This window comes from Notamacropus eugenii, chromosome 2 (assembly GCF_028372415.1).
Source record: "Notamacropus eugenii isolate mMacEug1 chromosome 2, mMacEug1.pri_v2, whole genome shotgun sequence".
Taxonomy (NCBI): Eukaryota; Metazoa; Chordata; class Mammalia; order Diprotodontia; family Macropodidae; genus Notamacropus; species Notamacropus eugenii.
Genome location: NC_092873.1, coordinates 379,132,677 through 379,157,471, shown reverse-complemented (window position 1 = coordinate 379,157,471; position 24,795 = coordinate 379,132,677). Strand labels below are relative to the sequence as shown.

At 50.9% G+C, this 24,795-nt stretch overlaps 2 protein-coding genes across 16 annotated transcripts; both read right to left on the bottom strand.

Moving 5' to 3' along the window:
* Nucleotides 1-8,673: 8,673 nt before the first annotated feature.
* Nucleotides 8,674-13,294, bottom strand: EFNA4 (ephrin A4). 2 transcript variants are annotated; one of them, XM_072647191.1, is made up of 5 exons: nucleotides 12,402-13,294; nucleotides 10,805-11,097; nucleotides 10,282-10,350; nucleotides 10,048-10,107; nucleotides 8,674-9,479 (listed from the first exon to the last, which is right to left on the bottom strand). In XM_072647191.1, exons 1-5 carry the CDS (start codon nucleotides 12,512-12,514, stop codon nucleotides 9,361-9,363), a joined length of 654 nt encoding a protein of 217 aa, XP_072503292.1. In that variant the 5' UTR covers nucleotides 12,515-13,294; the 3' UTR covers nucleotides 8,674-9,360. The 2 variants fall into 2 exon arrangements, with proteins under 2 accessions (XP_072503292.1, XP_072503293.1); XM_072647192.1 differs by having other exon boundaries at nucleotides 8,674-9,018.
* A 109-nt stretch (nucleotides 13,295-13,403) lies between these two features.
* On the bottom strand, nucleotides 13,404-24,757 carry ADAM15 (ADAM metallopeptidase domain 15). 14 transcript variants are annotated; one of them, XM_072647173.1, is made up of 24 exons: nucleotides 24,538-24,756; nucleotides 23,112-23,218; nucleotides 22,148-22,224; nucleotides 21,881-21,959; nucleotides 21,619-21,695; nucleotides 21,353-21,536; nucleotides 21,180-21,245; nucleotides 21,031-21,099; nucleotides 20,773-20,942; nucleotides 20,585-20,669; nucleotides 19,134-19,282; nucleotides 18,847-19,021; nucleotides 18,534-18,626; nucleotides 18,082-18,386; nucleotides 17,738-17,933; nucleotides 17,492-17,569; nucleotides 16,856-16,970; nucleotides 16,443-16,581; nucleotides 16,212-16,271; nucleotides 15,922-16,006; nucleotides 15,118-15,189; nucleotides 14,556-14,627; nucleotides 14,200-14,321; nucleotides 13,404-14,099 (listed from the first exon to the last, which is right to left on the bottom strand). In XM_072647173.1, exons 1-24 carry the CDS (start codon nucleotides 24,614-24,616, stop codon nucleotides 14,051-14,053), a joined length of 2,703 nt encoding a protein of 900 aa, XP_072503274.1. In that variant the 5' UTR covers nucleotides 24,617-24,756; the 3' UTR covers nucleotides 13,404-14,050. The 14 variants fall into 14 exon arrangements, with proteins under 14 accessions (XP_072503274.1, XP_072503275.1, XP_072503277.1 ...); XM_072647174.1 differs by having other exon boundaries at nucleotides 14,200-14,315; XM_072647176.1 differs by lacking the exon at nucleotides 16,212-16,271 and having other exon boundaries at nucleotides 14,200-14,315; nucleotides 24,538-24,757.
* Between the last annotated feature and the right edge of the window lie 38 nt (nucleotides 24,758-24,795).

Here is a 24,795-nt window from a genome sequence, read left to right as displayed (position 1 = left end):
CTAATCTCAACAAGACCCATTCTGGGTCAGATTCCTGGGGTATCTCCTAAATGCAAAAGGTGTCATTAAGAAGAGATACCCAAGAAGCTAGTCTCACACTGACACATGCCTCTTACATTTCCACACTTGGGCTTCCCCAGCTGTTGGGGGTAGGGACACACTCTTTCCCCACACCCCCTCCTCCCAGTACAGGCAATGGTACCTAACCTTTCCCCATACACTCTCAGACACCCGAATACAGAAGTAATGAGGGCAAATCACAGGTCACAAACCAGGTCTTTCAACACAATCCCTGTACACACAGTTATGCTGAGGCACACAGTTCCTCTCACACAAAAAGCAAAACACATGCCCATATCTGGCACACACTTTTATTTGCTCTCCTGTTCCATTTTCTTCTTCCTCCTCTTCCTTTTCCTCTTCTCTCTTTCCCTTTTTCAATCCCAATCGATTAAAGTTAGGAAGAATGAAGAATAGGGAATAGGAACATGCCAAATTTTTCTTATGGGAAGAATCAGGCTAATGGATGGGATGACATGGTTTTCAGAAACCTAGGCAAGCCCCTGTACCCACAGGAGTTGGCACTACTCCCAGCAACCCCAAGAGATAGGCACACACGGATACCCCTGACCCCTGATGCCCACAATTAAAAAGCGTCAGGATCAGGGCGTGTGTATCATGTGCCTTCCATAAGTGCTTGGTAGGCAGTGCCAGCCAGAATGGGCACTGTGCCCAGTTGCTGCCCAGCAAGCAGGCAAGAGCTGGCAGTGTTGTCCCTGGACTCCCCCATACCCCTAGGGGATCTCCTCTCCCTCCTAAGAAATCAGAAGATAAATTAGGCCCCTTGGGGTAGTTTGGAGGGAACTTCACAAACAGCCTCTCCCCCTTCCCTCTCCTGAGAGCTTCTTATGGTTTTTCCCAAGACAGGTGGCTGTAGTGGAAGGAGAACCAGACTAGGTGATAGACCTGAATTCAAGTTATGTCAGTGACTCTTACCAGCTGTGTGCCATGAACTAGTTATTTCTCTGGATCTCAGTTTCTTCATGCATAAAAGGGTGATAATAACACTTCCATGACCTACCTTGAAGGATTATTGGGAGAAGACCATTTTGTAATAACAAAATATTGCGCCAATAAGATGTTATTTTGTTTTTTAACTACAGCCAACAGTCATATAGCTTACCTCTCAGGGGTCCAAGACCTTCAGGAATGGAGCCCCACTTCTTTCCTTATTCTTATTTTCATCTCTTTCAGACGATAAAGATATCTATGCTAGGGTGAGGAGACCCTTTTCTATAGGGGTTGGATTTCCTCTAGGGGTTTGGGCTCATTGCCATAGGGTTTAATATCTCTCAATGAGGTTAGATATTTCCTTGGCCTTTGTCCCATGATTAACTAATTTAGGTCTTTCTTTCTAGGACCTGAGCTCTTCCCTTGTAGAGTTTTGGCCTTCTTCTCCAAGGTCTAAGACTTTCCCTATAAGATCTGGGCATATAGTTAGGAGAATATCTCTCAACTATCCTCAGGCCTTCTTTACCTCTGACTCCACCCTCCCAGACTCTAAAACCTTTAAGGCATTCTCCTATTTCCCTACCCTCTTCTGGTGGTCTCCCTAGCTTGCTGCCTAGAGTCACAAAGAGGTGAGCAGGTCTACAGGAAAGGGAAGCTCTCTGGCTGGTATGACCAGACACAGCTCCTGGGACAGCGGGTGGCAACCGCAAAGCTGAGCTGCGTTCAATAAACCATAGAGGCTGGGACCTGGGGGAGGGGGAGGATAGGGGGAAGAGGGGGGGTTGTGGATAAATAATTCATTAAACAAATAAACACAGGCACTGGAGAGAGAGAAGAGCAGGCAAGAGTGTAAGCAGGAGAGGCAGCCACCAGCTCTAGGCATGAAATATTTACAGGTTTTGCACCTCCAACACAGGATCCACACATGCTTACCAACACACAACCACATGTGTGTGTCATAATATGGAGACATGTGTTCCAACAAGAAGGGAAGCAGATGTATTCCCTGACATTGAGATGTACATTCAGAAAGCCATGTGAGTTCTAATAAGGACAAGTGTATCTTGACTTGGATCTATGCACATACAAACATCAGCATGAAGAACATGTGTGCATAACATGCATGTCTTCAGGTTGAGGATCAGAGAATTTTCATACAGAAATGGGTGGCTAAGAAGTGTATGATGTGTGTGAGAAAGACAGTGAGACAGAGACAAAGAGACAGATTGGGATCTTTTACTTCTAGACATTATCACTCCTCCCACAAAGGACCTAGAAAATTAAGATTCCTAGAGGATAGGCACCTAGAAATCTAGAGAAAGAAGAAAGGATGGCACATCTGGAAAGTGGAAGAGGACATTTACAAGGTGGTAGGGTTGATTTTAGAACAATGATAGCTCACTATAATAGAAAATTTAAGGTTAACAAAGCACTTTTCTCACAATAACCTCATGAGGAATGGATTAGGTTTTATTGTCCCCATTTTGCAGATGAGAAAACCAAGGCTCAGAGAAGGTAAGTTACTTTTGTGGGGAAACACAACTCATTGTTGCTACAGTTAGGATTTTACCCCATATCTCTTCTAGCTCCAGGAAGTTGGTGAGAGATAGAGAGGACGGATAGGGTTTGGGAGTGGGGAATTAACCATTGATATTATGGTCAGGGGACTACTAACATTGCCTAAAATTATTCTGAGGACCTAATTATTCTGAGGACCTAATTCTTCTAAGGTCCCTTCTTTATGGATCCTAATATTACTTCAATTGCCTTTCCCCTTTGCTCTTTCTGAATTTTCCTAATGAATATGAGATAAGGTGAGGTATAGTAGATGGACTGGGTCCCAAAGAGACATTGGAGAAGGCCCCAGTTGTTTGGGTCCCCTGTCTCCTGAGCTACTCTTCTTCATCCAATCCCAGACTGTTCCATCCACTACTAAAATCACCCTTTCTTCTAAATCTCTTTCCAGGACACTTTACCCCTAGCAAGGCCCTTTGTGCTTTTCCTTTAACACCTCCTCTCCCTGCCCAAAGTCATCAGAGAAAATGGTTAAAGGAAAAATGAAGATCAGGGAATCGAAGAAAAGAAGAGGGATCTCTGTAGTAGCACAAACTTCGTTCCATCTCTCAGCTCCCTGAACATGCCCTGCCTAAGGGTCTCTAGGTAGAGCTGGCTGTGTGAAGCCTGGGAGTGGCAGCAAAGCAAAGGGTGGGTGGGGAGAATCCAGGTCTGTGAGGCAGGCAGAGAGAAGGGGGAGGGAGGGATTGGGACATTGGATTGCTCCTCAGGCTCCTTCCCAGACTGCCCTAGCATTCCCTAGTCCTCTAGTCTCACTTGGAAAGGATCTGTTCCCCTGGGGAGGGAGCCAAAAGAGGACTAGTTTGTACAGGTCCCAGCTCCTCAGCAGACAGACAAGTAGCAGAGTGGGGGGAAGGGCCCCCCAAATTTTTCCTGGGGAAATAGGATCTTCCATGCCCTCTTTTCCTCCAACTCTATGTTTGAGGGAAGGTATAAGAAGATATAACATGATTACAGAGCCAAGGAAACCTTATTGGAAACATCAGGTCGGGGATTCATTCTTCTCTACCTACACAGAGAACTTGGAATATTTTGGATTCCAAGATCACATATGAGGACTATAGCTATCTCACTTATATCTTCCTCTCTTCTTCATGTCCCAGCCCAGGGTCTGACAACAGGGCTCCTCTCACCTCCCATCCCCTGAGTCTTCCCTGACTTCCCCTCCCTTGTGTTAGACAGGTTCAGACCAATCCATGCAAGATCTTCACAGTAAACAATTGATTTGTTATAAAACCAACGTCATGTATCAGAGTCAGCAGAAGAGATTCCAGAGACAGGGAGGCCAGGCAGTCTTGACATGGACAGAGGTATAAATGTATAGATTCAGACACTGACAGAGACAAAGTTGCACAAGGACAGACAAAACAGCCCCAGATACTACAATTAAGCTGGGACATACAATCACACATTCACAGCCACACTGAGAGATACACAAAATGATAGACACACACAGCCTGATGGATTCATACCATCTTGGCCTCAACCATTCGTTCCCTACACCTCCCCCCCCCCCCCAATCCCACCCCTCAGGGTCCTGGGCCCTGGCTCAGTGTCGAGATTTCTTAGGTGCCTCTAGACACCTTTAGGCTCAACCGCCCCCCCCCTCCCCCCAGTCTGGACCACAGATGCTAGTTCCTCCTGAGGGCTGATGCTTTGAGAGTTAATGACAGCTCATTAGTGCTTAATTGAGGGGGAGGGGGAAAGGAAACAACCTTGGCACCATATAGAAGGGTGGGTACTGACCCCTACCAGAGTGGGGCATCTAGGGTGATGATGTGTATGGCACTGGGAGTTGACTTTGGGGAATATTCTCTGGCCCTGCTTTCTCCAACCTAATTTGGGTATGTCCTCCTATCCCCAAGACTATTTGTTTTGCCAATTAAAACTCCAGGCATCTTTGACTACCCTCCCCTATCCATGCCCAAAGAGAATAAAGTCCAGAATGGGCCCTTTCCCCTTTTCCCAGTCTCTGAACCCTCCTCTCCAAACTAATTGATCTGAAAGTCTGTGACTTTTCTTTTAAAAAAATTTTTTTAATTACAAATAATTACAAACTTAACAAACTTGAATAAATACGAACATTAAAAAAGCAGAAGAGAGGATTGTGAATGAAACTTGCAACTTCTGCTACATTGTTGCTATTTTTTAAGGGCACATTAAACTTCCCATGGTAGTAACAAAATTATTCTACTTGTCTGTGCCCTCTTGTGAATGCCCCTTTGCTCTCCTGTATAGTTTGTGTGCTTTAAAATGGCTTTATTGACAGGAATTTCTTTTCTTGTTCTAGTCCCATCATTATTGTGATGCACCTACTTTTCCTTGTAATAAAGAATAAACAAGGAAAACAAATCAACAAATTGATTAGGTCAAAAAATGTATATCTCATTTTGTACTTGTAGTCCATCATCTAGAAGTGGCCAGTTAACTTTTTCAAGCATGCAAAGTTCAACTTAGACTAGAAAAGGCTAGAGGGAGAACAGTGGAGGAGAGACTGAGAGATACTGAAGAGGGGAAGAAACTAGGGGAGATGGGCAGGGCATGCACTGGGGAAAAAAGGCAGATGCATACTAGAGGTGAGAGGCAGGGTCTGGGAGAGTGAGGGAGGACAGGGATTAAGGGGGGAAAGGCTGGAGGGGAGATTCTGGGAAGGAGGTGTGGCTTGGGGCAATGGTAGAAAGGACTGGGAAAGAGGAGTTGATTTCTCAATTGGAGTATAACGATATCATAAAGATAAAACACTTATAGGGGCAGTGGGTTAGACTGGAGAGGATACTGGGAAGAGAGGAGCAAGAGTTGGGCAACACTAAAGAATGAAGTGGAAGGACTGGGGTAAAAAAGAAAGGACTGAGTTGTCATTTTGACTGCGAATAACGTGCAAATAGGACATAGATTAATATTTAAATGAACACTTGGATCTAAAAACCAATCCTGTGGATTGGCAATGCCAGCTCCTTCCCTCGCTTCAGGACCACTCCAAGAACCTCCACTTCTTGTATTAGCTGGGTCTGGGGACTTCTGCTATGGAAGCTGGGGGGGGGAGAGAATATGGAAGTACTCCCCTGGGATAGCCTCCCCATGCCCTGGTACCATCCTAGTATCCACTGAAGGGAGCAGCAGCTAGGAATGAGGGAGAGGCACAGTGACCTCAGGTTTACTGGGCCCCTGAAACGGATATGTGGGGAGGGGGCTTCCCTTCTTCCACATCTCCACCAATGGGAGTCTCCACTGATGACCTCATGGCCCAGGCCCCAGGATTCCATTGGCTGTTTGGTGCAGGGGCACCCGCTCCAACTGCGTCACAGCTGGGGATCTCCCGACTACCTCACTAGATGGACTGGAAAAAAGGGGCGTTCTAGCACATAGTAGGTTCTCAATGAATATCTGTTGAATGAATCGAGGAATGAATGAATCAATGACAGGAGATGGCAAAACGCCGGAGTTCCGCCCACAGAGAAAGGGTCTTATTTGCATGAAGCCATACAATGCAGGGTTGTAGACTTCACACAGAGGTCTTGTTCTAGCTCTCTGGAGACCAAGGAAATGGGGAGGAAACCGGACTTTATCCGAGAACAAGGGAAAAAGAGTGACCAGAGCCAGGTATGGAGGCCCTGGCGCCATCCTGAGCCTTCTAGAATAGAATAATTGGGGGGAACCCGGTGACTCCCCAAAACCTGCTTCCCAGCCTCCCGGAACCACGTTTGGACAACACGCCTCGAGGGCTTCTCATGGACAGGGACCAGTGCTGAGGAGGCCTCCTAGCTCTTCTGGCCAGCGCTGACCTCTTCGTGGGGCTTGAAGTTTCAGCCTGCGGACGTCCCTGCAATCTCCCTCCCGGGTGCCCCAGGAGATTTGACTCCCTAGATAGAGTGGCAGGAAAAGTGGAGGGACGGAGTGGAGGGAAGGGAAAGCTCACCGTGCTAGTGTTTGCAGTGCTCATCCCCTCTCCTCTCCTAAGCACGAGAATTCAAAGGATCTCTCTCCCCACCCTCCCATTCCCACCCCCGGCTCAAATTCAAACCCTGAATAACGTCTGGGTGAAGGATTCAAAAGGCCGGTGCAGGTGGAGGGAAGCAGCAGGGTCAGGCAGGGTGTCTGTGGGCCTGCACTGTGTTTCTGGTTGTTACGTCTGCCCGAATTGGTGGATGAGTGCTTTCCTGCGTGTCAGTGTGTGTCCAAATTTGTGAATGTGAAGCGCCCAAGTGTGTTTATCGGGCTGTGTCCCTGTGTATTGTGTCCGCACATGCGTTCTTGTTCTCCCCACTCGTGCCTCGGACCTGGCGGGAACCAGCCAGCGAGAGAACTAGCCTTCCTGCTTGGTGTGGGCAGCCTGGATCTCTGGGTCTCTGCGCCTCCACCTCTAGCCCCTCCCCTACTGCGAGCTTGCCTGAGACTAGGACAACCTCTAAATCCACTACAGGCCCAGAGTTTGCCAGGGTCCAGGGAGGTTGTGGTTCAGTCCCTCACCCCATCCCCCATGGTCTGAGAGACTTACTTGGGGGGGGGGGGCGCGGGGGCAGGGGGGAGGGGATAGGGGGAGAGAGAGAGAGGGGGAGAGAGAGAGAGATTGAGAGAGAGAGAGAGATGAGTTTCCATGGTAATGCCTAGACATCCTCCCCAACTTCTACTCTCCTCTAACTGCAGGAGGAGAGGAACTCGAACCCAGCACTGGAGCTTCAAGAAGCCCATTCTGTGTTTTCTATTCCATATTCTCTGGCCTTTCCACTCCAGCCCACTCTATGGCGCCCTTCTTGTCCAGGAAAAGAGCGGATTGGGTAAGGGATAGGATTGGGGAGGAGAGTAATGGGGTACACATACGTAGTCACACTAACATTAATGCAAAGAAGCCACAACCACTTACAGGCAGACAGTGACATCTCAAGACACGCGCAGGCGTATGTGTGAGTGCCCGCGCGCATACACACACCTACACAGAACAAGGCCTAGGTGCGTTGGGGCAGGGCGGGTAGGGCCGGCTGTGTCTGTGTCTGCACTGGTGGTGCCGTACTCCCAGCCTTGGGACACAGCAATCAAATTAACACAGAGCTACGGCGGCGGCGTGAGTGCCGAGTGGTCTTGCCGGAAGGAGGCGGGAGACAGCTGTTCCTTCGGCGCTTCCACCCTCCCTGACTTTGACCTAGGGAGCGGGGGTAGACCCAGGTGTCTGACCTGGGGGGCGGCCGAGGTGTGAGGGGGTAGGTGGAAAGGATGTGAATTTCTCTGACTTTGTCAGTCTATGGTAGGGGCCCCCCACCCCCACCCTCCACATCCTCGAGACCCGCCCCATGTTCACACGCTCTCTCGAGCTGCGGCAGCCAGACCCGAGCTAATCAGCACAACATCCACTTATCGATCTCAGGTTCCACGCCAAGCAGCCTGGCACTTTGCCAGGAGAGGGTGAGGAGGAGGGGGGATGGGGAGGCCCAGGGTGGAGAGCCTTGAGCCTTGGGAGACCCGGACAGGTGGAAGGTAGAAGGGGGTGGGAGGGAAGTGGAGAAGAGGCAGAATCTTCCCCTAGTCGGGAGGGCAATGACAGGTTGGGGGGCGGGGAGCTCTGGGGTCCTCCCACCATGGCTCCAGCCCTGTGTTCCTATAAAAGCCGAGAACAAAGGGGACCGAGCTAGTCGAAGGCTTTGATTTGACCCTACCCTCCACAACTCCAGACCAGACCTACGCCCCAGGTGCCCTCAGGGAAAGGAGGAGGAACACCTTAGTTTTTCTAAGCTTAGGCTTTGGGAAATACAGCCTTCCTTTAGTCCCCAGATCTTTTTCCCAAATGGAAGCTCAGGCCTCAGTGAATCCCTAGTGCCTAGACAGTGCCCCAAACAGCTCCAGCAGTATCAGAGCATCTGTGGGCCCTTCCACCTGCTTCACATACACAGGAAGCTGAGGTGGGGGAAGTGGGAAGAGAGGTGCCAACCTCCACAGCTGCTGTTGGCACCCATCCCATCCAGGCCCAGTGGGGTGCCCACCAAGGGCTGGCACAGATCACTTGAGCACAGCTGGCATGGAGGTCAGCCAGTGACAAGGTGGGAGTCCAGGACACTGGGGTTCTGGCAGTAGGGAAGAAGCTAGAGGGCAGAAGGATATGGTATATGAGAGGGAGGGGGCTGGTTTATTGAAGGTTGAGTTCAGATACTTATAAAAATACAAATAAATGAAAATGAATCTCATATCGAGTTCGTCTTCCCAGAAGACACAAGAGAGTTCTCAGGTGGAGAACAAAGTATAGTCCTGGGGAGCACCTGGAAGGTCAGTGGGCTGCTTGACCAGGGCCCAGGGGCGAATTGCCTTACTCCCAGACTAGTAGAAGTCTTGAAGTCCCCAGGGGACCTCAGTGTTTCATCCCCCTTCTCCAGGATTGGAGTTTGGTTTATTTTCCAGAGAAAAATTCCAGTCCGAAGAGAGAAATGGACCATGGCCAGCTGCAGGCTGTTGGAAGTGATATTCAACTCAATGTGAATCCAAGAATTGATCCAGTCTCAGTATTTGTCCAGGTATCAGTCCATGCACTCAAAAATTGTGGAGATAGCCCTAGGTAACTCTGATCCTATCCCCCAAAGATCAGAGGGAAAATTTCTGCAATACTCCACACCAAGAGGAGTCATCCTGGAGTCTTTCAACCCTGCAATACCTCCCCATCCCCCAAGTGCTGACCCTTTAGCCCCTTTCCAGACAGCTGAAGCCATGCCTCCAGGCTGAAGTCAGTGGTCAGGGATATGCACAGCTAGATCTGGGGGTGATGGTCAAAGTGTGGTGGGATCAGGACTAGGCTCAGAGTCCCCGAAGGAGGCGAAGAAGTGGCAACAGTAGCAAGAGGAGGAGGCAGAGGGGACTTGGGGCCCGGCCTCCTTGCCATGCGGGTGTGCTCCCCCCACCTGGACCTAAGGACTCTGTAACACACAGGCAAAAGAGGATTGGAGGGGTGATTCTACCATACTTAATCCCATCTCCCCTTTCCATTCCTTCTACCCATAATTCTGCTCCTTATTTGAGAGCATGCCATTTCATGATTCTGTTTCAGTTTTCTTATCTATATAGTAAGGGTGTCAAACTATAACAATAACTATAAATCAGCATCATTTGATACTTTAAAGTCTAAAGGTTTCCCTACAACTATGTGAGATAAGTATTATTATCCCCACTTTAGAAATAAGGAAACTGAGGTTCAAGTGATAAAGTGACTGACCCCATTCACACAGTAAGAATAGGGTCAGATTTTGAACCCTGGTCTCTAGCCTTGAAGTCCATTTCACTCTAAGATCCTTCATGCATTCCCCATTTACCCATTTTCACCTTGCCACCTCCTATTCAATTCAGCAGATCCTTCAAAGCCAATAATGAATATAATACACATCCTCACCTGTATACCCCAACCCTCTAGTCTCCCCAGAATCTGGCACTAATGTCCTAGAGTGCACCAAAACAAAGGCCAGAGGTCCTGTCATGCTTTTGACTTACCCCTGGAGACCCCATTCCCTTGGCGAAGAACAAAAGGAGGTACAGTGGTTGACTTTTCAGCTAGGGGAAAAGAAGCCAGAGATGGGGACAGATTACAAATATCCCAGTTACCCAGACAATTTCTTCATTCCTAGGGATCATTCAACACTCCCTCAAACCCCATACACCCTGCTACCCTACATGAGGCATTTCCCACTCACCCGGGGTTGGGAAAACACCCACCAAAACACTTACTGGTTTCTTTGCAACACACCGATACCTGCAACTTCAGACACCGATTAGAGCTTTCTGAGGTTGGGAGAGCTATGGTAGGTAAGCAGATGGGCAGGAAAAAAGTTTGTTCATGCTTTTTGACAGTACTTTGGACTCCTACACTCCTGTCCCTCTTTTCTTAGCTTTCTATTTATCAGTCTCCTTCCCAAGATATAGAGCTCTCTAATTTCCCCTTTTCCTCTCACCACAAATTATCCAGAACCCTTCCCCGGCTTCTTTTATTTCACTTTTAGATCTCTCCCCTTTTCCTCCAACTTCCCTATGTCCATTCATTGCCATTTTTTTAGGGGCTTAGTTTGCTCCCAAGCTCTTGATACCTATCCTTCACTGCACTCAATCTAGCTCCCTTTACTCCTTTCTAGGCTCCTCTCCTTGGGCCTGAATGGTGTCAGGCTTTGAGGTGGGAGAACATCTCTACCACATCTGATTTCCTCTACTCCTAAGCCTCACAATCTACTCACCACAGCCCTTCCATTTTACTTACAGATATAGTAGTAGGTTTCTCCCGGCAGGAACTCATGACCCAATGAGAAAGGTGTGAAGCGCTGGATTTTCTCTGAAAATCGTACTGGACCAAAAGGAGCAAAGGGACGGGCACACTCCCACACGGGCTTGGGAATGCCCTCAGCTTGGCATTTCTTATAGCCATCCAAGTCCACCATGAAAAGAGCAAAAGTCTCAGGGCCCTCAGGTGGCCCTGGCCCATCGTAGTGCGGACAGAAGATGTCCAGATAATCATTGAGGCTCAGTTCCACTGCTGCGTCTCCTCGAAGTAACCTGTAGGCATGAGTCAGGCATTAGGACTTTAGGGTAAACTCTCAGAGGATGGGAGCTAAGGAATACAGGAGATTTGGGGGTATCCATAAATGGCCAGACTGCCCTCTCCCAAAGGACTCAACATCTCTTTTGAGCATAACTACCCAGCATATATGCCTGAACACACACTAACAAGCAAAAGGCTCCCAAATCAAGCATCAAGCTGCTCCACATAGAGAGAGCTCCCCTTGGCAGACACAGGGGAAAAAATGCTAAGCAAAAAACAGAAAAGGAAAGACAGAGATACATAAAACCGCACAATGACTAAATTATGGAGAGAAAGATAGATGAAAACAGGGCAGAGGCAGACTTTTGGACCTTGACCTGCAACTGCAACATAAGGAAACACTGAGCTACAGATTGGGTAGTGACTGACATGGGGGAGGTGGTGTCATCCAGTAGATACCACCAAGGATGTTTGTCCTTCCTGTCAGTCTGGCTCCATCTGGTAAACCAGTACCCCACCCCCACCCCAGACCTCCCACTGCCCTTCCCTCTGGGCCATTCAAGTTATGCTGGGGCCACCTAAATAAAGCTTAAAAGGGTAGGAACCAATCCTCACAAGCTCCTACCTACTCCAAAGTTATGGCTTATTTTGAGCCTGGTTGACCTGTTGGAATTCTAGATATACCGGGATGGAGAAAAGCAAAACATTCTCCCAGAGAAACAAAGAGAGCGGCAGAGAGAGAATGAAAAAGCTAGAGTGGTGTGTTTGGAGAGGTATAGGAAAAGAGACAGACAGTGAAACAAATACAGAGATAAAATAAATTGGAGAGAGGGAGATGAAGTTGAACAAGGGGGTAGAGGAAGGACCTTAAAGGGATTAGACAGACACATTCTTTCACTACACACACAAGATATAGTCTGAACATCCAGCTCTCTTTCCTCTCTCCATACATCGAAACCTCTGGGGCCAGCTAGAGGTTGGGGGGGGGGAGTCGAATTAAGGGGCTAGCAAGGGGGGCGGGGTCTGGAATCTGAGATGAAACCCCCCCGACCCCCAGAACTTGTGCCTGTATCCTACCCCAGGGCTTCACCTCCTCCCACCCCCTCCCCACGTGGGGGCCAGGGTGTACCGGGGCAGGGGTACTTGCGGTAATGGGGGCGAGCGTCGCCCCTCCGCCCCACAACCAGCTCAAACAAAGGAGCCCTAGCGCGCGGCTGTCCGGCCCAGGCGGGGACTCGAAAGGAGGTAATGGAGAGTGCACACCCCGTCCCAGAGGCGAGCTGGCCCGGCTTGGCTAAGCCCGGTTTGTTCCGGCTACCTGGGGTTACTGGAGTTCCAGTAGACGGTGTGGCGGAGGCCGGACCCCCCCCGGAACGGGGACCCGAGGAGCGAGGCCCAGAGGACTGTCCGCAGCAGAGGCAGAAGCCGCATCGCCCCCGGGTCTAGTCTGGCCCGGCTGGGCTTGGCCGGGTTCCGGAGTCAGGGCGAGGAAGGTACAAAGTAGACCAGGGTTAGGGGGTGGGGGGAGGATACAGGGGGAGGGGGGAATGACGAGGAGGGGGGGGAGCAGAATAGAATGAGAAGCCACGCCCCGGATAACTTTCCACCAATGGGGAGACGTCTCCACCTAATCCGACCAACTCAGAGTTAACCCTTTACCAGCCGCAGGCTCTCCAGACACGCCTCCAACTAGACTCCAGCTTTACAGCTCTGTGTGTGTGTGTGTGTGTGTGTGTGTGTGTGTGTGTGTGTCTCTGTGTGTGTTGGGCCAGCTACAGTTCCCTGGACAGTCACACAGGGTAAAACTGCTGAAGTGGGGGGGTGGAAGTCTAGGCACTCTCCCATCGTTCAGAGACAGGGAAAAGTAGGATGGAACAATCAAGGTTTCCAGCTCCGTCAGGGTCCCAACTCACGCCCTTCGCTAATCACCCACACCCCTCCTTTTTTGCTGGGCTGCGGGTACAACCAGTGCGACCTAGGGTACCTTCTGATCTATCCCTACCCAAGGGTGTGGGGGAAAGGCAGTTGCCCCAGTCCGGACTTCAGTGTAATGAGGTGTCGGCGGCACAGTACAAAGCACCTTTGTTCACGAGCCCTCGGGAAGGGGCGGGAGGAAAGGGGAGGCAGGTGCGCAGCCCCGGGACCGTGGGAGCCGCCTCATCCCGCCCCGCCTCGCCTCCAGGCTTCTGAGAACCGGGTAGCCTCTCCCTAGTCCCTCCGCAGACTTCTAGTTGGAGGATGTCAATGGACAAGAACCGTGCAGGCACCTTAGGCCATCACCAGGGTATCATGATAGCTCCTGGTGCGAGCCTTAGGACAATCATACTTAGTAGTTATATTGCGATATACTTCCCAATCATACAATGGGGAGGGAAAGGGAAAGGGCTGAAGGATCAGTCCAAGTCTTCAAGCCCACACAGGCTGTGTTGAGGCAGATCGCCGACCCTGGCGTCCGAATTCCACCTCAGACAGGTGTAGGCAAGCGAAGAAACCAAGCTACTCCCCCCCTCCTTGCCCCGCCTTCTCCTGGAGCCTTTCTCCGGCCAGGGCAGCATCGTCCTCTGGCGGTCGGAAAGGGAACCTCCAAGTTCCCCTGTCCTGGACTGCAGAGGGGGTGGGCCCAGGCTTCTCAGAGCAGACAGACGCTCGGAGGGAGGAAGGCGCTTCCAGGTCTCAGTTTATTGCAGAAGAGCCCCAGCAGCGCCGGGCCAACTCCCACCCCCTTCCTACCTGGTCCCTCTCCCTGCCTCCCCCCCATCCCAGAGTCAACAGTGCGGGGTTCCATCTCGTGCTTCGCCTTCAGGAACTCCAATAGTGCCACAAGAATGCTGGTCCTCGGCTTCTCCTCGAGGCTCCTCAGTCCTAGCAGAGCGGGCAGTCTTCACTTCCACAGGCTCCTCGAGTTCAATGTCCGGGAAATGGGGGCCTACAATGACTTCTCGGGGATCTCACCGTCCCAGGATGAGGTCAGACGCGTAGAGCTGCCCCAGAGGCCGTAGGGGGAGGAGGTGCTGGTCTTGGAATAAAGGGGCAGAAAAAAAGGGAGAGAGTGTGGATACCCTTCCACCAAAGGGACATTTCCTTCATACTCTTCCTCAACCTCTCCCCTCACCTACCTAGAGGGCACGACCAGTGGCACCGAGCTGTCTTCATCGGGCCTTTCACCTGAGAGAAGCCGTCCCTGGGGGTAGGAGGGCAGCGGCTTCCTGGGAGGTGGGGGCTTAGCAGGCCCCTGAGACTGACAGAGAGAAGGCAGAATTTACCAGGGGAATGGCCCCAAGAGGTCACCCCCATCCCCAAACAAACCTATTGCTGCCAACGGTACCTCCTGAGGTACCTCCGCTAGGGAAGGGCTTGGTGCTGTGCCCAAGGGGCACCAGGGGGCACCTTGCCCCAGCAACCACTGCCACAGACCATCAGTGCTACAGCCCAGGAGGGGGGCGAGGGGCTATGCCCGCCCCCACACCGTTACCTGTGGGCTCCTCACCACCGGGTCGGCGGGTAGCGGACGGGTGGGGGGATTGGGTCGATCAGTCAGTGCAGCCTGGACAGAAAGAGCAGTGCCAGTGAGGAAGAAGCCAGAGGGGGAATGGGCATTCGCTGGTTGTGGGAGTATGGCATTCAGAGATTCCCCTCAATAGGGTTCCATGCTAACATGCAACCTTAGGCTGGGTACATGCGCAGGGGTAAGGACACATGCAGGACACAGTTTGGCACCAGGGATTTCAGGGGCTAGAGTAGTGGGAGAAAGAGAAAGGGGGTGCAATTAAATAATTGGAGGGCAGGTGGGTTGTAGTGCCACACTATACCACCAGGTGGAGATACAGACCAAATTAGAAACCCTGTACTCTTTCTACTGCCTTATGGGGCACAGAGGGGTAACTTGCCCACCCAAAGTCACAGCTGGGAGGGGCAGGGGTAAGTGTTTTCTTTCTCAATCCTAGTTCTTCATGCACGTGCGCAGAAGTTCAGGTTCACTAAATCCCCACGTCCCTCTGCCCTTGTGCTGGGCTTTGCCCTTTGCTCAAATTTACCTGTAGTCTCTTGGGCATAGGGTCTGGCGGGAGCGGCCGGGAAGGGGGGTCAGGGTGACCAAGAGCACCAGACTGCGGAAAGAGCAGGAAAAGCAGAGGGAGCATAGAGAGAGGACAAAGAGGGGTGGTGGAAGAAGAGAACAGTGGTAGAGGGGAGGATCAGAGTTACAGTCAGAGATACTGAGGCTTGTGGTAAAAATAAGTGGGTTTAGTCTCCAGGGGTGGGGCAGCCAGGACCTTAGGAGAGCAGGGGCATCATGCAGTTACTCAGCCACATTCAAGAGTGGGGGGTGCCAGGCTGTGGGCATGCGCACCAACCCCCCGTCCCCACCTCATACAGTCACTAGTGAATATCAGTTCTAGTGCACCCTGGGATCCAGGAGCTCTTATCAGTCCCTCTGATGTTTGTCCTGTGCACATGGGGCCCCAAGCAGTGCCAATTTCTTTTACCCAATCCTGCAGTCAGAGGGCATCTGGGCCTCCAGATCCAGAGTGGCATCATTGAAGTGCCAATGAGTAGCAGGCACAATAGTCTCATCTCAATTAACAAATTGTGCCAAACAACATTTGCTTTGGTCACCCATCTTGGGTTTCCCACCCCAGGTAAGGTATGACTCCTCAACTTCCTTGGAGCTGGCAATTTTGCATCAGGACAGTGTCAGTCACTCTCACACCATCCAGAACCTGCTGAAATAAGCACTAAGAATCCCCTTGAGGGTCATGGAGGGGATGGTAACCCAGCAGGATTATAGCGGAGTAGACAAGTATCCTTGCCTCTTCCCTTGACAGGTACCAGGAGCTCACCTTGGTGCTAGGCATCAGCTGGAGTTCTGTTGCCTGAGTTCTCTGAGGTGGACCTGGACGCTCAGGGGGACCAGATGGGGATGCCCTGGGGTAGGTGAAGGGGAAGGAAGTTTCAGACCCTATTATCTACCTCCAGGTAACAGATATGATTGCTTGATTGCGTTACCCTTTTTAAAACCCTTAGAGATCAAATAGAGATGATAGGGAACATCCAGTTGCCTAGGAGTGGAGAAGGAGCAGCCTGAGACAGGGACTAGTTAGTCTGGGTGTGAGTAAAGGGCCCTGCTTACCTGTAGCCATTGGCACAGACACCCCCATGGAGAAATCGAACATGGGCCACAGCAGTGTCCCTGCAGGGGTTAGGGGGAAGGGAATTAAGGGGGAGATGTTGGAGAAGGATGAGAGCTGGGTCAGTGTGGGTAGGTAAATGATGAAGAGAGGTTAAAGGTGGCACAAGGGGTGAAGAAGAGGGAGGGAAGGCTCACAGCCAAGGGTCTTAGTGGAAGCTACAGATCTGATACCTATATTGGGAACTGGTTCCCTTAAACTGGCAGAGTCTCTGGCGCAGATGGGTACGGTGCCAATAGCAAGCTCCAAGAAGCATCAACAGGGCCAGAAGGAGGAGACTGAGGAGCAATCCTGTAGTCAGGCTCCCATTTGCTGTAGGATGTGAGGCCAGATCCAGGAAGAAGAGTGGAGGTCAGAGGTCAACAGGTCAGAAAAAGGGGATAGAGGTGGGAGTGGCCACTATTAACTAGCTAGGGGTACCCACAATCTTTCCAGACCTCACTCAATTTCTTCATCTATAAAATGGGAGAATTCAAACAGATGATCTCTAAGATCCTTGCCAGCTTTAACATCCTGGGAATCTAAAACCTACGTCAAATGATCAGTCTCTTTCAGCACCTTCCTGGACCCCATTTCCAGTGAGTACCTTTTGGCTGCTGGCCCAGAGCCCCACTGTCCACACTGCCCCCAAAGCCTTGGTTGGAGCAATCAGGTGGTGCCCAGCCCTGGTCACAGTGGCAATGTCCATTGCTGTTGCAGACCTGAAGAAGAAAGAGCAAAGAAAGGAAGGAAGGAAGGAAATACATATGGATTAAGCAATTCAACGTGCCAGGCACTTCACAAATATTACTTCATATGATCCTCTCACAAGAACCCTAAATGCTATTATTATCAGCATTTTACAGTTGAGGGAATTGAGAGGTTAAGTGACTTGCTCAGGGTCACATAGCTAGTAAGTGTCCAAGATAAGATTTGAACTCAGGTCTTCCTTGCTTCAGTTCCAGTACTCTCTCCACTATTCTACTCAGCTGTCTCTGAAAATGTTTGAGGGAGGAGGGACACCTGGGAAGTATTTTCCCCAAAGTTATTCCAGCTTCAGCAAACATCAAAATGTCAAAACAAACCATCAGGAGTTTTGTGGAGGTCAAGCAAAGAGGGATTTGCAGGAACAAGGGTGCACAGAGCATCCAGGACTGCCACCTACACAGTCTCCTTAAGTTTGCCCCACAGTCTGCTCTTGGGGGTCAGGGTCCCAGGAATACCCCCCCTTCTCTCTACTTACCCCATGCCCATGGCACTTGCTCCGACATTCCTCTGCCCCCAGAAGTTTCACTGACTGACATTGCTGGTCAATGCATACCTGTCAGGGACGGAGAGGGAGACACAGATTGGTCAGTATTCTATATGCTAGGCCTCAGGGCCCAGAAGTTCTGCCAGTTCCCTTTAATATTTCATAGAATCTCAGCCTTGAAAGGGATTTCAAAGGTCATCACTTCTATGCCTGAGCAGGAATATCTGGCTCACTCACCTGGCCAGGGGCACAAGCAGTGCCCATTAGGGCCAGAAAGGGCTGGGCCACATCACTGCCCAGGTCTAGATGTGTCCATCGGCAGGTCTGGCGTGTTCCATTGGCCTCAATGGTCTCTGTGAGAGTATCTTGAGCAGTGCCCAATAGAGGGTGGACACTACCACCTTGGCATTGGAGTTGCCCACAGCTGGCATCTCTGTGAGGGGGGGACTAGAGAGTCAGGGTAAGGGAGGGAACTGGGAATCATAGGGTGAAGAGGAGAAGGGATGACCAGAGGGCAAAGGGTGAGGAAGGAGAGATGAGGGAGCAAGAGCCAGGATTGGGATGGGGGAGTACTCACTCACCGATGGGCACATGGCACATAACTGCCATTGTACTGTTTCCCACAGTTCCCAAAGCTATCTCCTCGTGTGTTGGCAGCTTGGAGACAGAAAGCAGTTGCAGGGCGGGCACCAGGACCCCAGAGTGCCTGGCACTGGGCAATGTAAGAAGCACAGTGCCCAGCAGCACAGACAGCTTTGCCCCCTGCACAGGGTTCACCATCCCCCAGGCTGACATCTAAAGGACACTGGGCGCTGTCCCCTGAGCAAAACTCAGGCAGGTCACAGTCCCCCCGAACTGGGCGGCATAACCATCCCACTGGGCGCAACTGTGGGGAGAGAGGCGATCAGTCAAAAGACAAACACTTCCACCCTGATGCCATTTCTCCATCATCTGTCACCAGGATTATCATTACTACTACCCCAATCCAAGTCACACTTGGAGCATCCCATCTATGCCGTCTCTATACCCATACCTGGCAATCTTGACAACAGAGACCATCTGAAGCACATTGAGCCCCAGGCATCAGCTGGCAGCTGGAGGCATTACAGCAGGGATCAGAACACTCCTGGGCATGGAACAGAGAGAGAGTAGGGGAGAGAGGGCACCAGTGAGAACAGTGGAGGTAAACTTGAAATTGTGGGGCAGAGGACTTAGGGTCCAAGGGAGATAAATCCCGGAGTCAGAATCAAGGGACAAAGAGGTGGAAGCGAACCCTCTGAGAGTTCGGGCCAAGGAGTGGCAATGGAGGAGTCCCAGGTAGGAAAGGAAACTCAGGAGCCTCTCACCTCCCAGAAGCCACAGTCACACTGCTCGCCAGGCTCCACAAATAGGTTCCCACATCGAGGAGGGCGAGGGGCCAGCCGAGGTGGCCGAGAAAAGAGGCAACCACCTGCTCCCCTCAGAAGTGCCTTTTCCAAAGCTTCTTTGCTGCAGCTGCTAAAACTCAGACCAGGCAGGAATCTGAGGATGGAGGAAAAGGGAGATCATGGTGAAAGGGAGCTCTTTCCTTTAGCCCCTCCCCCCCATCCAGGCCCTTCCTCACTCCCTGGTTTGGAGACAGGGTGTCACTTACGCTGTGGCAGCCTCCATGATACAGCTCTTAGCAGGAGGCTGGCCTGGACATGGGCAGTTACCTCCTGGGGGGTCATGTGCAAGGCCCAGGCTGTGTCCCAGCTCATGGGCCATGGTGGATGCCACACCTAGAATGCTCACTGAATGGTCCTGCGGAAGAAGGAGTCAGGGTAGACAGATGAACTCATAAGCTCAAGGTAAGGAGGTAAGAGGGGAACACTGAAATGTTGATTCATTGTCCACTTAGCCATAGGAGGAAGAAGTCTTTGACAGAAAAAACCTTCTCCTGTCCCACCTTCTTCTTGAAGCCTTCCCACATGTAGTGTTCCCTCTCTCCTCTGACTCTGATACCCCTTACTATCTGGCCAGTTCATTTGGGGGTGAGTTTTAGAATGTCAGAGTTGGAAGGGATCTCAGACCACAGAATGTCAGGGTTAGCATATTACATGTTATAGTTGGAAGGCATCATAGAGATCAGCTAGTCAGACTCATCCCTCTTTACAAATGAAGGAAATAAAGACCAGTGGAGGGGAAGCACTTGCCCAAGGTCATGTGTCCAAAAGCTGACCGAGGTTCCACTTCCTTCCAAGACTTCTGACTTGGTGCTGTGGTTTATCCCCTACACCATACTATCTCATTCAGTTTTCTTTCTGGTTCCTCAAATGAACCACAAGTTCCATGAAGACAGGTCCCCTCTGTCCCCATAGCATCCAGACTGTGCCCATCAGAGGACATGGAGAGCATATCACACATAGGTCCAGAAACCATCTAGTACAGGGTTCAGCAGCTAGGTGGCCTGGTGATAGAGTGCTGGGCTTGAAGTCAGGAAGACCTAAGTTCAAATTTGACCTCAGATATTAGTTGTGTGACTCTGGGCTAAGTCATTTAACCTGTTTGCCTTAGTTTCCTGGGGGGAGGGGGGATCGGTAATAATATCACCTACTTCCCAGGGTAGGTGGCTCAAATGAGATAATTGAAAGTATTTAGCACAGTGCCTGGCATATAGGGAGCGCTATATAAATGTTAGCTATTATTATTCTTTATCATTTTGCCCTGTGGCCTGCAGTCTGTTTTGGTAAAGCCATGAACTTTGTTGTTTTTTTTTAACATTCTTAAATGCAACAAAACTTAATTTAAAAATGTAAAAAGTCACTTCTGTGCAAAAAGAGATGGATTGTAGTTTGTCAATCCCTTCAGTCCAAGCTCCTCATTTAATAGGTCAGGAAATTAAGACCCAAAGAAGTGAGATGATTTCTCCAAGGCCATGTCTGGTGAACATCGGTGAGGAGATTTGAATGTGACTGCAGAATCAGTTGTCTTTGTGCAGTGCTGTACTTCCAGTAAATGGTGCTAAGTGAAGCCAGACTGAATTGAATTGCTGAGGGTGGGGGTGGGGGAGGCAACAAAATGGAAGGAGGGAGAAAGGTTAGAAAGAGATCCAGAAAGACTTACCACATTCACACCCCCTGAGAGGCTTGGAGAGCAGATGGAGTTCTGTACCGCCATACCCACTGCAGAGTTCAGAAACAGGCTCTTCCTAAGGGGAGTGAGGCAGCCAAAGGTTGGGACCCTCCAAGGGATTAAGCAGTCACATCCTGGGGACGTGGTCAGAATAATGGTCAAAGGAAAAGGGCCCTTACGTGACCAGCTGGGCACTGTCATGCTGTAGTCGAGGGAGCAGCTCTGTCTGACGCCAGCGGAGAAAGCGTTCCAGGGTGATGCTTGCATCTCTGTCCATTGTGATCATATTTTTCTGGTTCCAGACTTCCACGCCCACCAATGCCACCCGTACATTCAGGGGCCTAAAGAACTAATCGGGAAGAAAAGTCAGGCCTTGTCTGCTGTCCCGTGTGTAGGCCAGCAGGTATTATACCTGCCTACCCTTCTTGGAGACTCACCGCATCTACTTGGTTAGCCACTTCTAGCATACGGGTCTGTAGTTGGTGGAGGTCTGGGTATCTCTGCACCTGTTGAAGAAGGAAGAAGATGCTAGTATGAAAGGTGCCGAGAGATGGACATAGAAGGCACCAGATGCCAACTTCCTCACCTCCTCATGGTCAGCCACAATCACCAGCTCCACAAACTTTGTCTCTGATACCACATCTCGTTTACTCTGGGTGGGAGGGAGGGAGGGGAGACAAAAAAGAAGGGTCAATGATGGACAATAATCCAATTCAATTGAATAAGCACTTGAATGTCTGGTTTCTATTTCAATCTTACCCGATATAGATGATGCAGACCCAGCTTGACCTCTGACTGTGCCTGGATGAACATATGGGATCCTGGGTTCAGGGCACAAGTGCCTCCTGTCAGGTGAATATCTTCTATCTTGGAGATATGGGTAACTCCCGATGACCTGGGATCTAAGGTATATACTTTCTCTGGAGATAGGACAACCAGCCCTCTAGGGAGAGAAGTAGGAATTCAGAATGGCATGTGAGTACCTCAAGTTTGCTTGCCCTCTCTCCCCACATCTGCTACTCTACCTGAGTCCAGAGCAAATGCAAACAGACACCCAGGAGTCTGGGTGGTCTTGTACTGTCCCTTGGTAGCAACAATTCTCCTGTGGGAGAGAATCAAACCTAATGAAGATCTGAGAGAAAGGCACTAAGGGTATTCACAAAAATCCACCCTGTTGCAACAGATAAGGCACCCTCTTTCCACTTCTCTCCCAGGGAAATTTAGCCTTAGAGATCCACTCACTCCCTGAATAGTCAACGAACCTTGGCACATTAGGGTCTAACTCACCAGAGTGTCTCCCTCATTTACCACTTGGGTGCCATCAGGCTGGTACCACACAAGGGTTGGGGTGTCTGGGATCAGCTCCCTAGAGGCCAGAGTAAAGAAAAGACAGGGTCAATAGTGCCTTCTACTGACCTGGAGTGACTGGCCCAGCTACTACAGATTGTAACAAGGTAGAGACATTTATACGAAACCCTGGGCTAGGGAGCTATCACCCTTTGCAGTGCTAAACCTCATGAGCACTGCCTGTCTTGGACCCTTTGGTGCACTCACCCATTCTGTTGCAGCTCCAAGATGTGGCTCTTACCCTCCAGCTCTAGACTGATCTGTAATTTCTCAGGAAGCCTGTCCTGTAGGGGAAAATACTATCACCCACCTAGCACTCCCTGCTATGTTCATCAACCCTCCAGAAGCCAGAAAGACTCAGGCTCTCAGGGGAGCCCTGAAGGTTAGATCATGAGGATGGGGGCAGGGGAAGTCTCAAGGGAAAGATCAGGAAGCCCCACCTGGCCCGAGATCATTGTTTAGGGGGGACATGTGGGGGTCAAAGGAGGTGTCTCAGCCGCCCCCTTCTTGGCTTCCTGTCCAAAGAGGAAATGGTAAGGAGGACCCATTCCCGGTCCCAGCCCTTCCTCTGACTCAGCTTTGGGGTGGGGGATTCAGTGAGAAGCCCCTCCTCTTTAAATTTCCCCTAGGGTCCAGGATAATCCCATCTAGGATGCGGGCATGAGGGAGGGAATGAATGAGAACATAGTGTGAATGAAAAATAAGTTTGAGTTAGAATCCTTCTAGTAGAGGATTGTCAGGGTTGGGGTGGGGGGAAACAAGCAAACAGATCTGTTTCACGAGTGGAGGGAAGGGGCATAGAAGTATCCTTAAATGAAACTGATCATTAGGGAAGAGATGAAGGACTCAGGAAATTTTGAAGGAGGTAGGCAGAAATAATAATAAGATAATAAATTTCAGCATCCCGAAGCGTTTTCCTTCTAACAACTATGAGGTAAGTAGTGTAATTTTATTATTTTCATTTCCCAAATGGGGAAACTGAGGCTCAGAGAGGTTAAATGGATTGTCTGGGGTCAAATTAAGGATTCAAATGCAAGAGTCTCAGGATCCCAAATCTAACTGGAAAAATCCATTATTCTCTCCACACAGAAAAGGAATGCAAGTTAGCATAACACAACCCAAGTTCTAAGAAGGGCAGGTAGAAAAAGATGAGGACAGGGTTACACTTTACCTGGAGTGCTTCTGAGAGATTGAGAGTGAGGTTGCCCTGAAAAACCTGCGGCTCTGGGTACCCTCTAGGCAGCCCCTCTGGCAGCCGGAGTTGCTCCCTCATTTGACCTATAACACCAAATAGCCCTCCAAAATGTGAAGCAAAGAAAACCATAGGCCCTAAGGGTTAAGGAACTACGGAGGTTCTTGTCAATACCCCCTATTCCTGGGTTCTTAAAATGCCTCTTTCTGAGAACCTTCTCTGCATAGGGAAGGGGAACTCCCAAAGCATATTGGGACATACAAAAAGTAAAGACTGGGGTGGTCCTCCATGATCTCTCCCCTTCCATTACTTCCTCAAGGAGTTCCTGTCATATTCTTTGCCTTTTTTCTGTTTTCCCCCCATCTTCTATTCCCCTCCTAATTTCCATAGTCCCATCCCCCTTCTCTAGAAGGAACACTCTCATTGAGCCCAGCAGGCCCCTCCCCCTTCTCCCAGGGAATGGTCCGTAGCCACCAGGGTGGCCTAGTGCCCACCTCCCCTCCCTCTCTCTTTCCCCTGTGGCATCTTGGAAGGAAACACCCATCTCTGGGCGGCAGAACAAACACTCCCACCTCTTCCCCAAACACCCCCCTCATGCCCACAGCAGGCACACCCGATGAAGCTACAGTCTTGGTTTCCTCCTCACACACCCCCATACACAATGGACCTCTCTCCTCCGGACACTCCACCCCCTCGGTAGTCTCCCCCCACCCAACCCCACTCCAAGACATTGAATAGGAAGTGAAAGTTCTAAGAGGCGTCAAGTCCTCCCTCCATACTCCTCTAGTTGTTCCCCTCCTGGTTCCCTAAATTTTGGTGGCATAAGCATTCTGACACCTGGATACCCACTCCTCTTGTCTCCAGAGCTAGAGAGTCCCCCTCCTCCTCCAGGCTCAGCTTGCAAACACCTTTGGTCCCTTGGACGACTACTGACCCTGGTCCAGGGAAGTATGGCTAACTTGTCCCTAGTTAGGGTGGGGGGTGGAAGAGACGACTTCTCCCTTGTCTTGCAGAAGGGAGGTAGGTGAATGATGACTTTCATCCCTGGGATTCCAGACGGGAGAAAACTGGGGATGTACGGACTCTGTCTGGCACCAGGGGCCATCTGTTGATGGCCCAATTAAGGGTGGGGGTGGAGGAGGAATCTGGGGGCACAGTCATCAGAATTGGCTGGTGTGTCACCCTTCGCTTTCCCTCTCCCTGCCGCTGAGCTCCGATCTGCGTGTCAGTATCCCGCCCCAGCCTCGTCCCGGGCCTTCAGCGCAAGGGATGCAGGCTGGGATGGGCTCCTGCTGGGAGTTCTCTCACAGTCTCCTTGGCTCCCCTTGGCTCCTTACACACCCCGCACCTCCGGGTCACGTCGCTCCAAGTTTCCTTTCCAAGGGCTCCCCACGCCGGGGCTCACCTGTGTCCAAGAGGGGCCCCGAGGGCATAGGACTCCCGGCGCCCAGGAGCCCCAGTGCCCAGAGCAGCGCCAGCCGCATGGCAGTGGTGCCCGGGGGCCGGGCGAGGGTAGCAGGTGCTGGGGCAGCGAGGCTGCGACAGCGGTAGTGGCAGCAAAGGCGCCGGCTCTGCTGAGATCTCTCGGCCGAGGCAGCCCAGCGCCTCTCCCAGGCCCGGCCCCGCCCCCAACTTGGCCCCGCCCCCTCAACAGCTCTCCCAG

What these genes read in the sequence shown, in the direction of transcription:
- EFNA4 (XM_072647191.1), bottom strand. Translation starts at nt 12,514, where the DNA reads ATGCGGCTTCTGCCTCTGCTGCGGACAGTCCTCTGGGCCTCGCTCCTC. An exon ending in TGGAACTCCAGTAACCCCAG is followed by an intron (nt 11,098 to 12,401) that starts GTAGCCGGAACA and finishes TCATGCCTACAG; the next exon opens with GTTACTTCGAGGAGACGCAG. An exon ending in AGAAACCTACTACTATATCT is followed by an intron (nt 10,351 to 10,804) that starts GTAAGTAAAATG and finishes TACCTACCATAG; the next exon opens with CTCTCCCAACCTCAGAAAGC.
- ADAM15 (XM_072647173.1), bottom strand. Translation starts at nt 24,616, where the DNA reads ATGCGGCTGGCGCTGCTCTGGGCACTGGGGCTCCTGGGCGCCGGGAGT. An exon ending in TGCATTTGCTCTGGACTCAG is followed by an intron (nt 21,537 to 21,618) that starts GTAGAGTAGCAG and finishes TTCTCTCCCTAG; the next exon opens with AGGGCTGGTTGTCCTATCTC. An exon ending in TCTGTTGTCAAGATTGCCAG is followed by an intron (nt 18,387 to 18,533) that starts GTATGGGTATAG and finishes CTCTCCCCACAG; the next exon opens with TTGCGCCCAGTGGGATGGTT.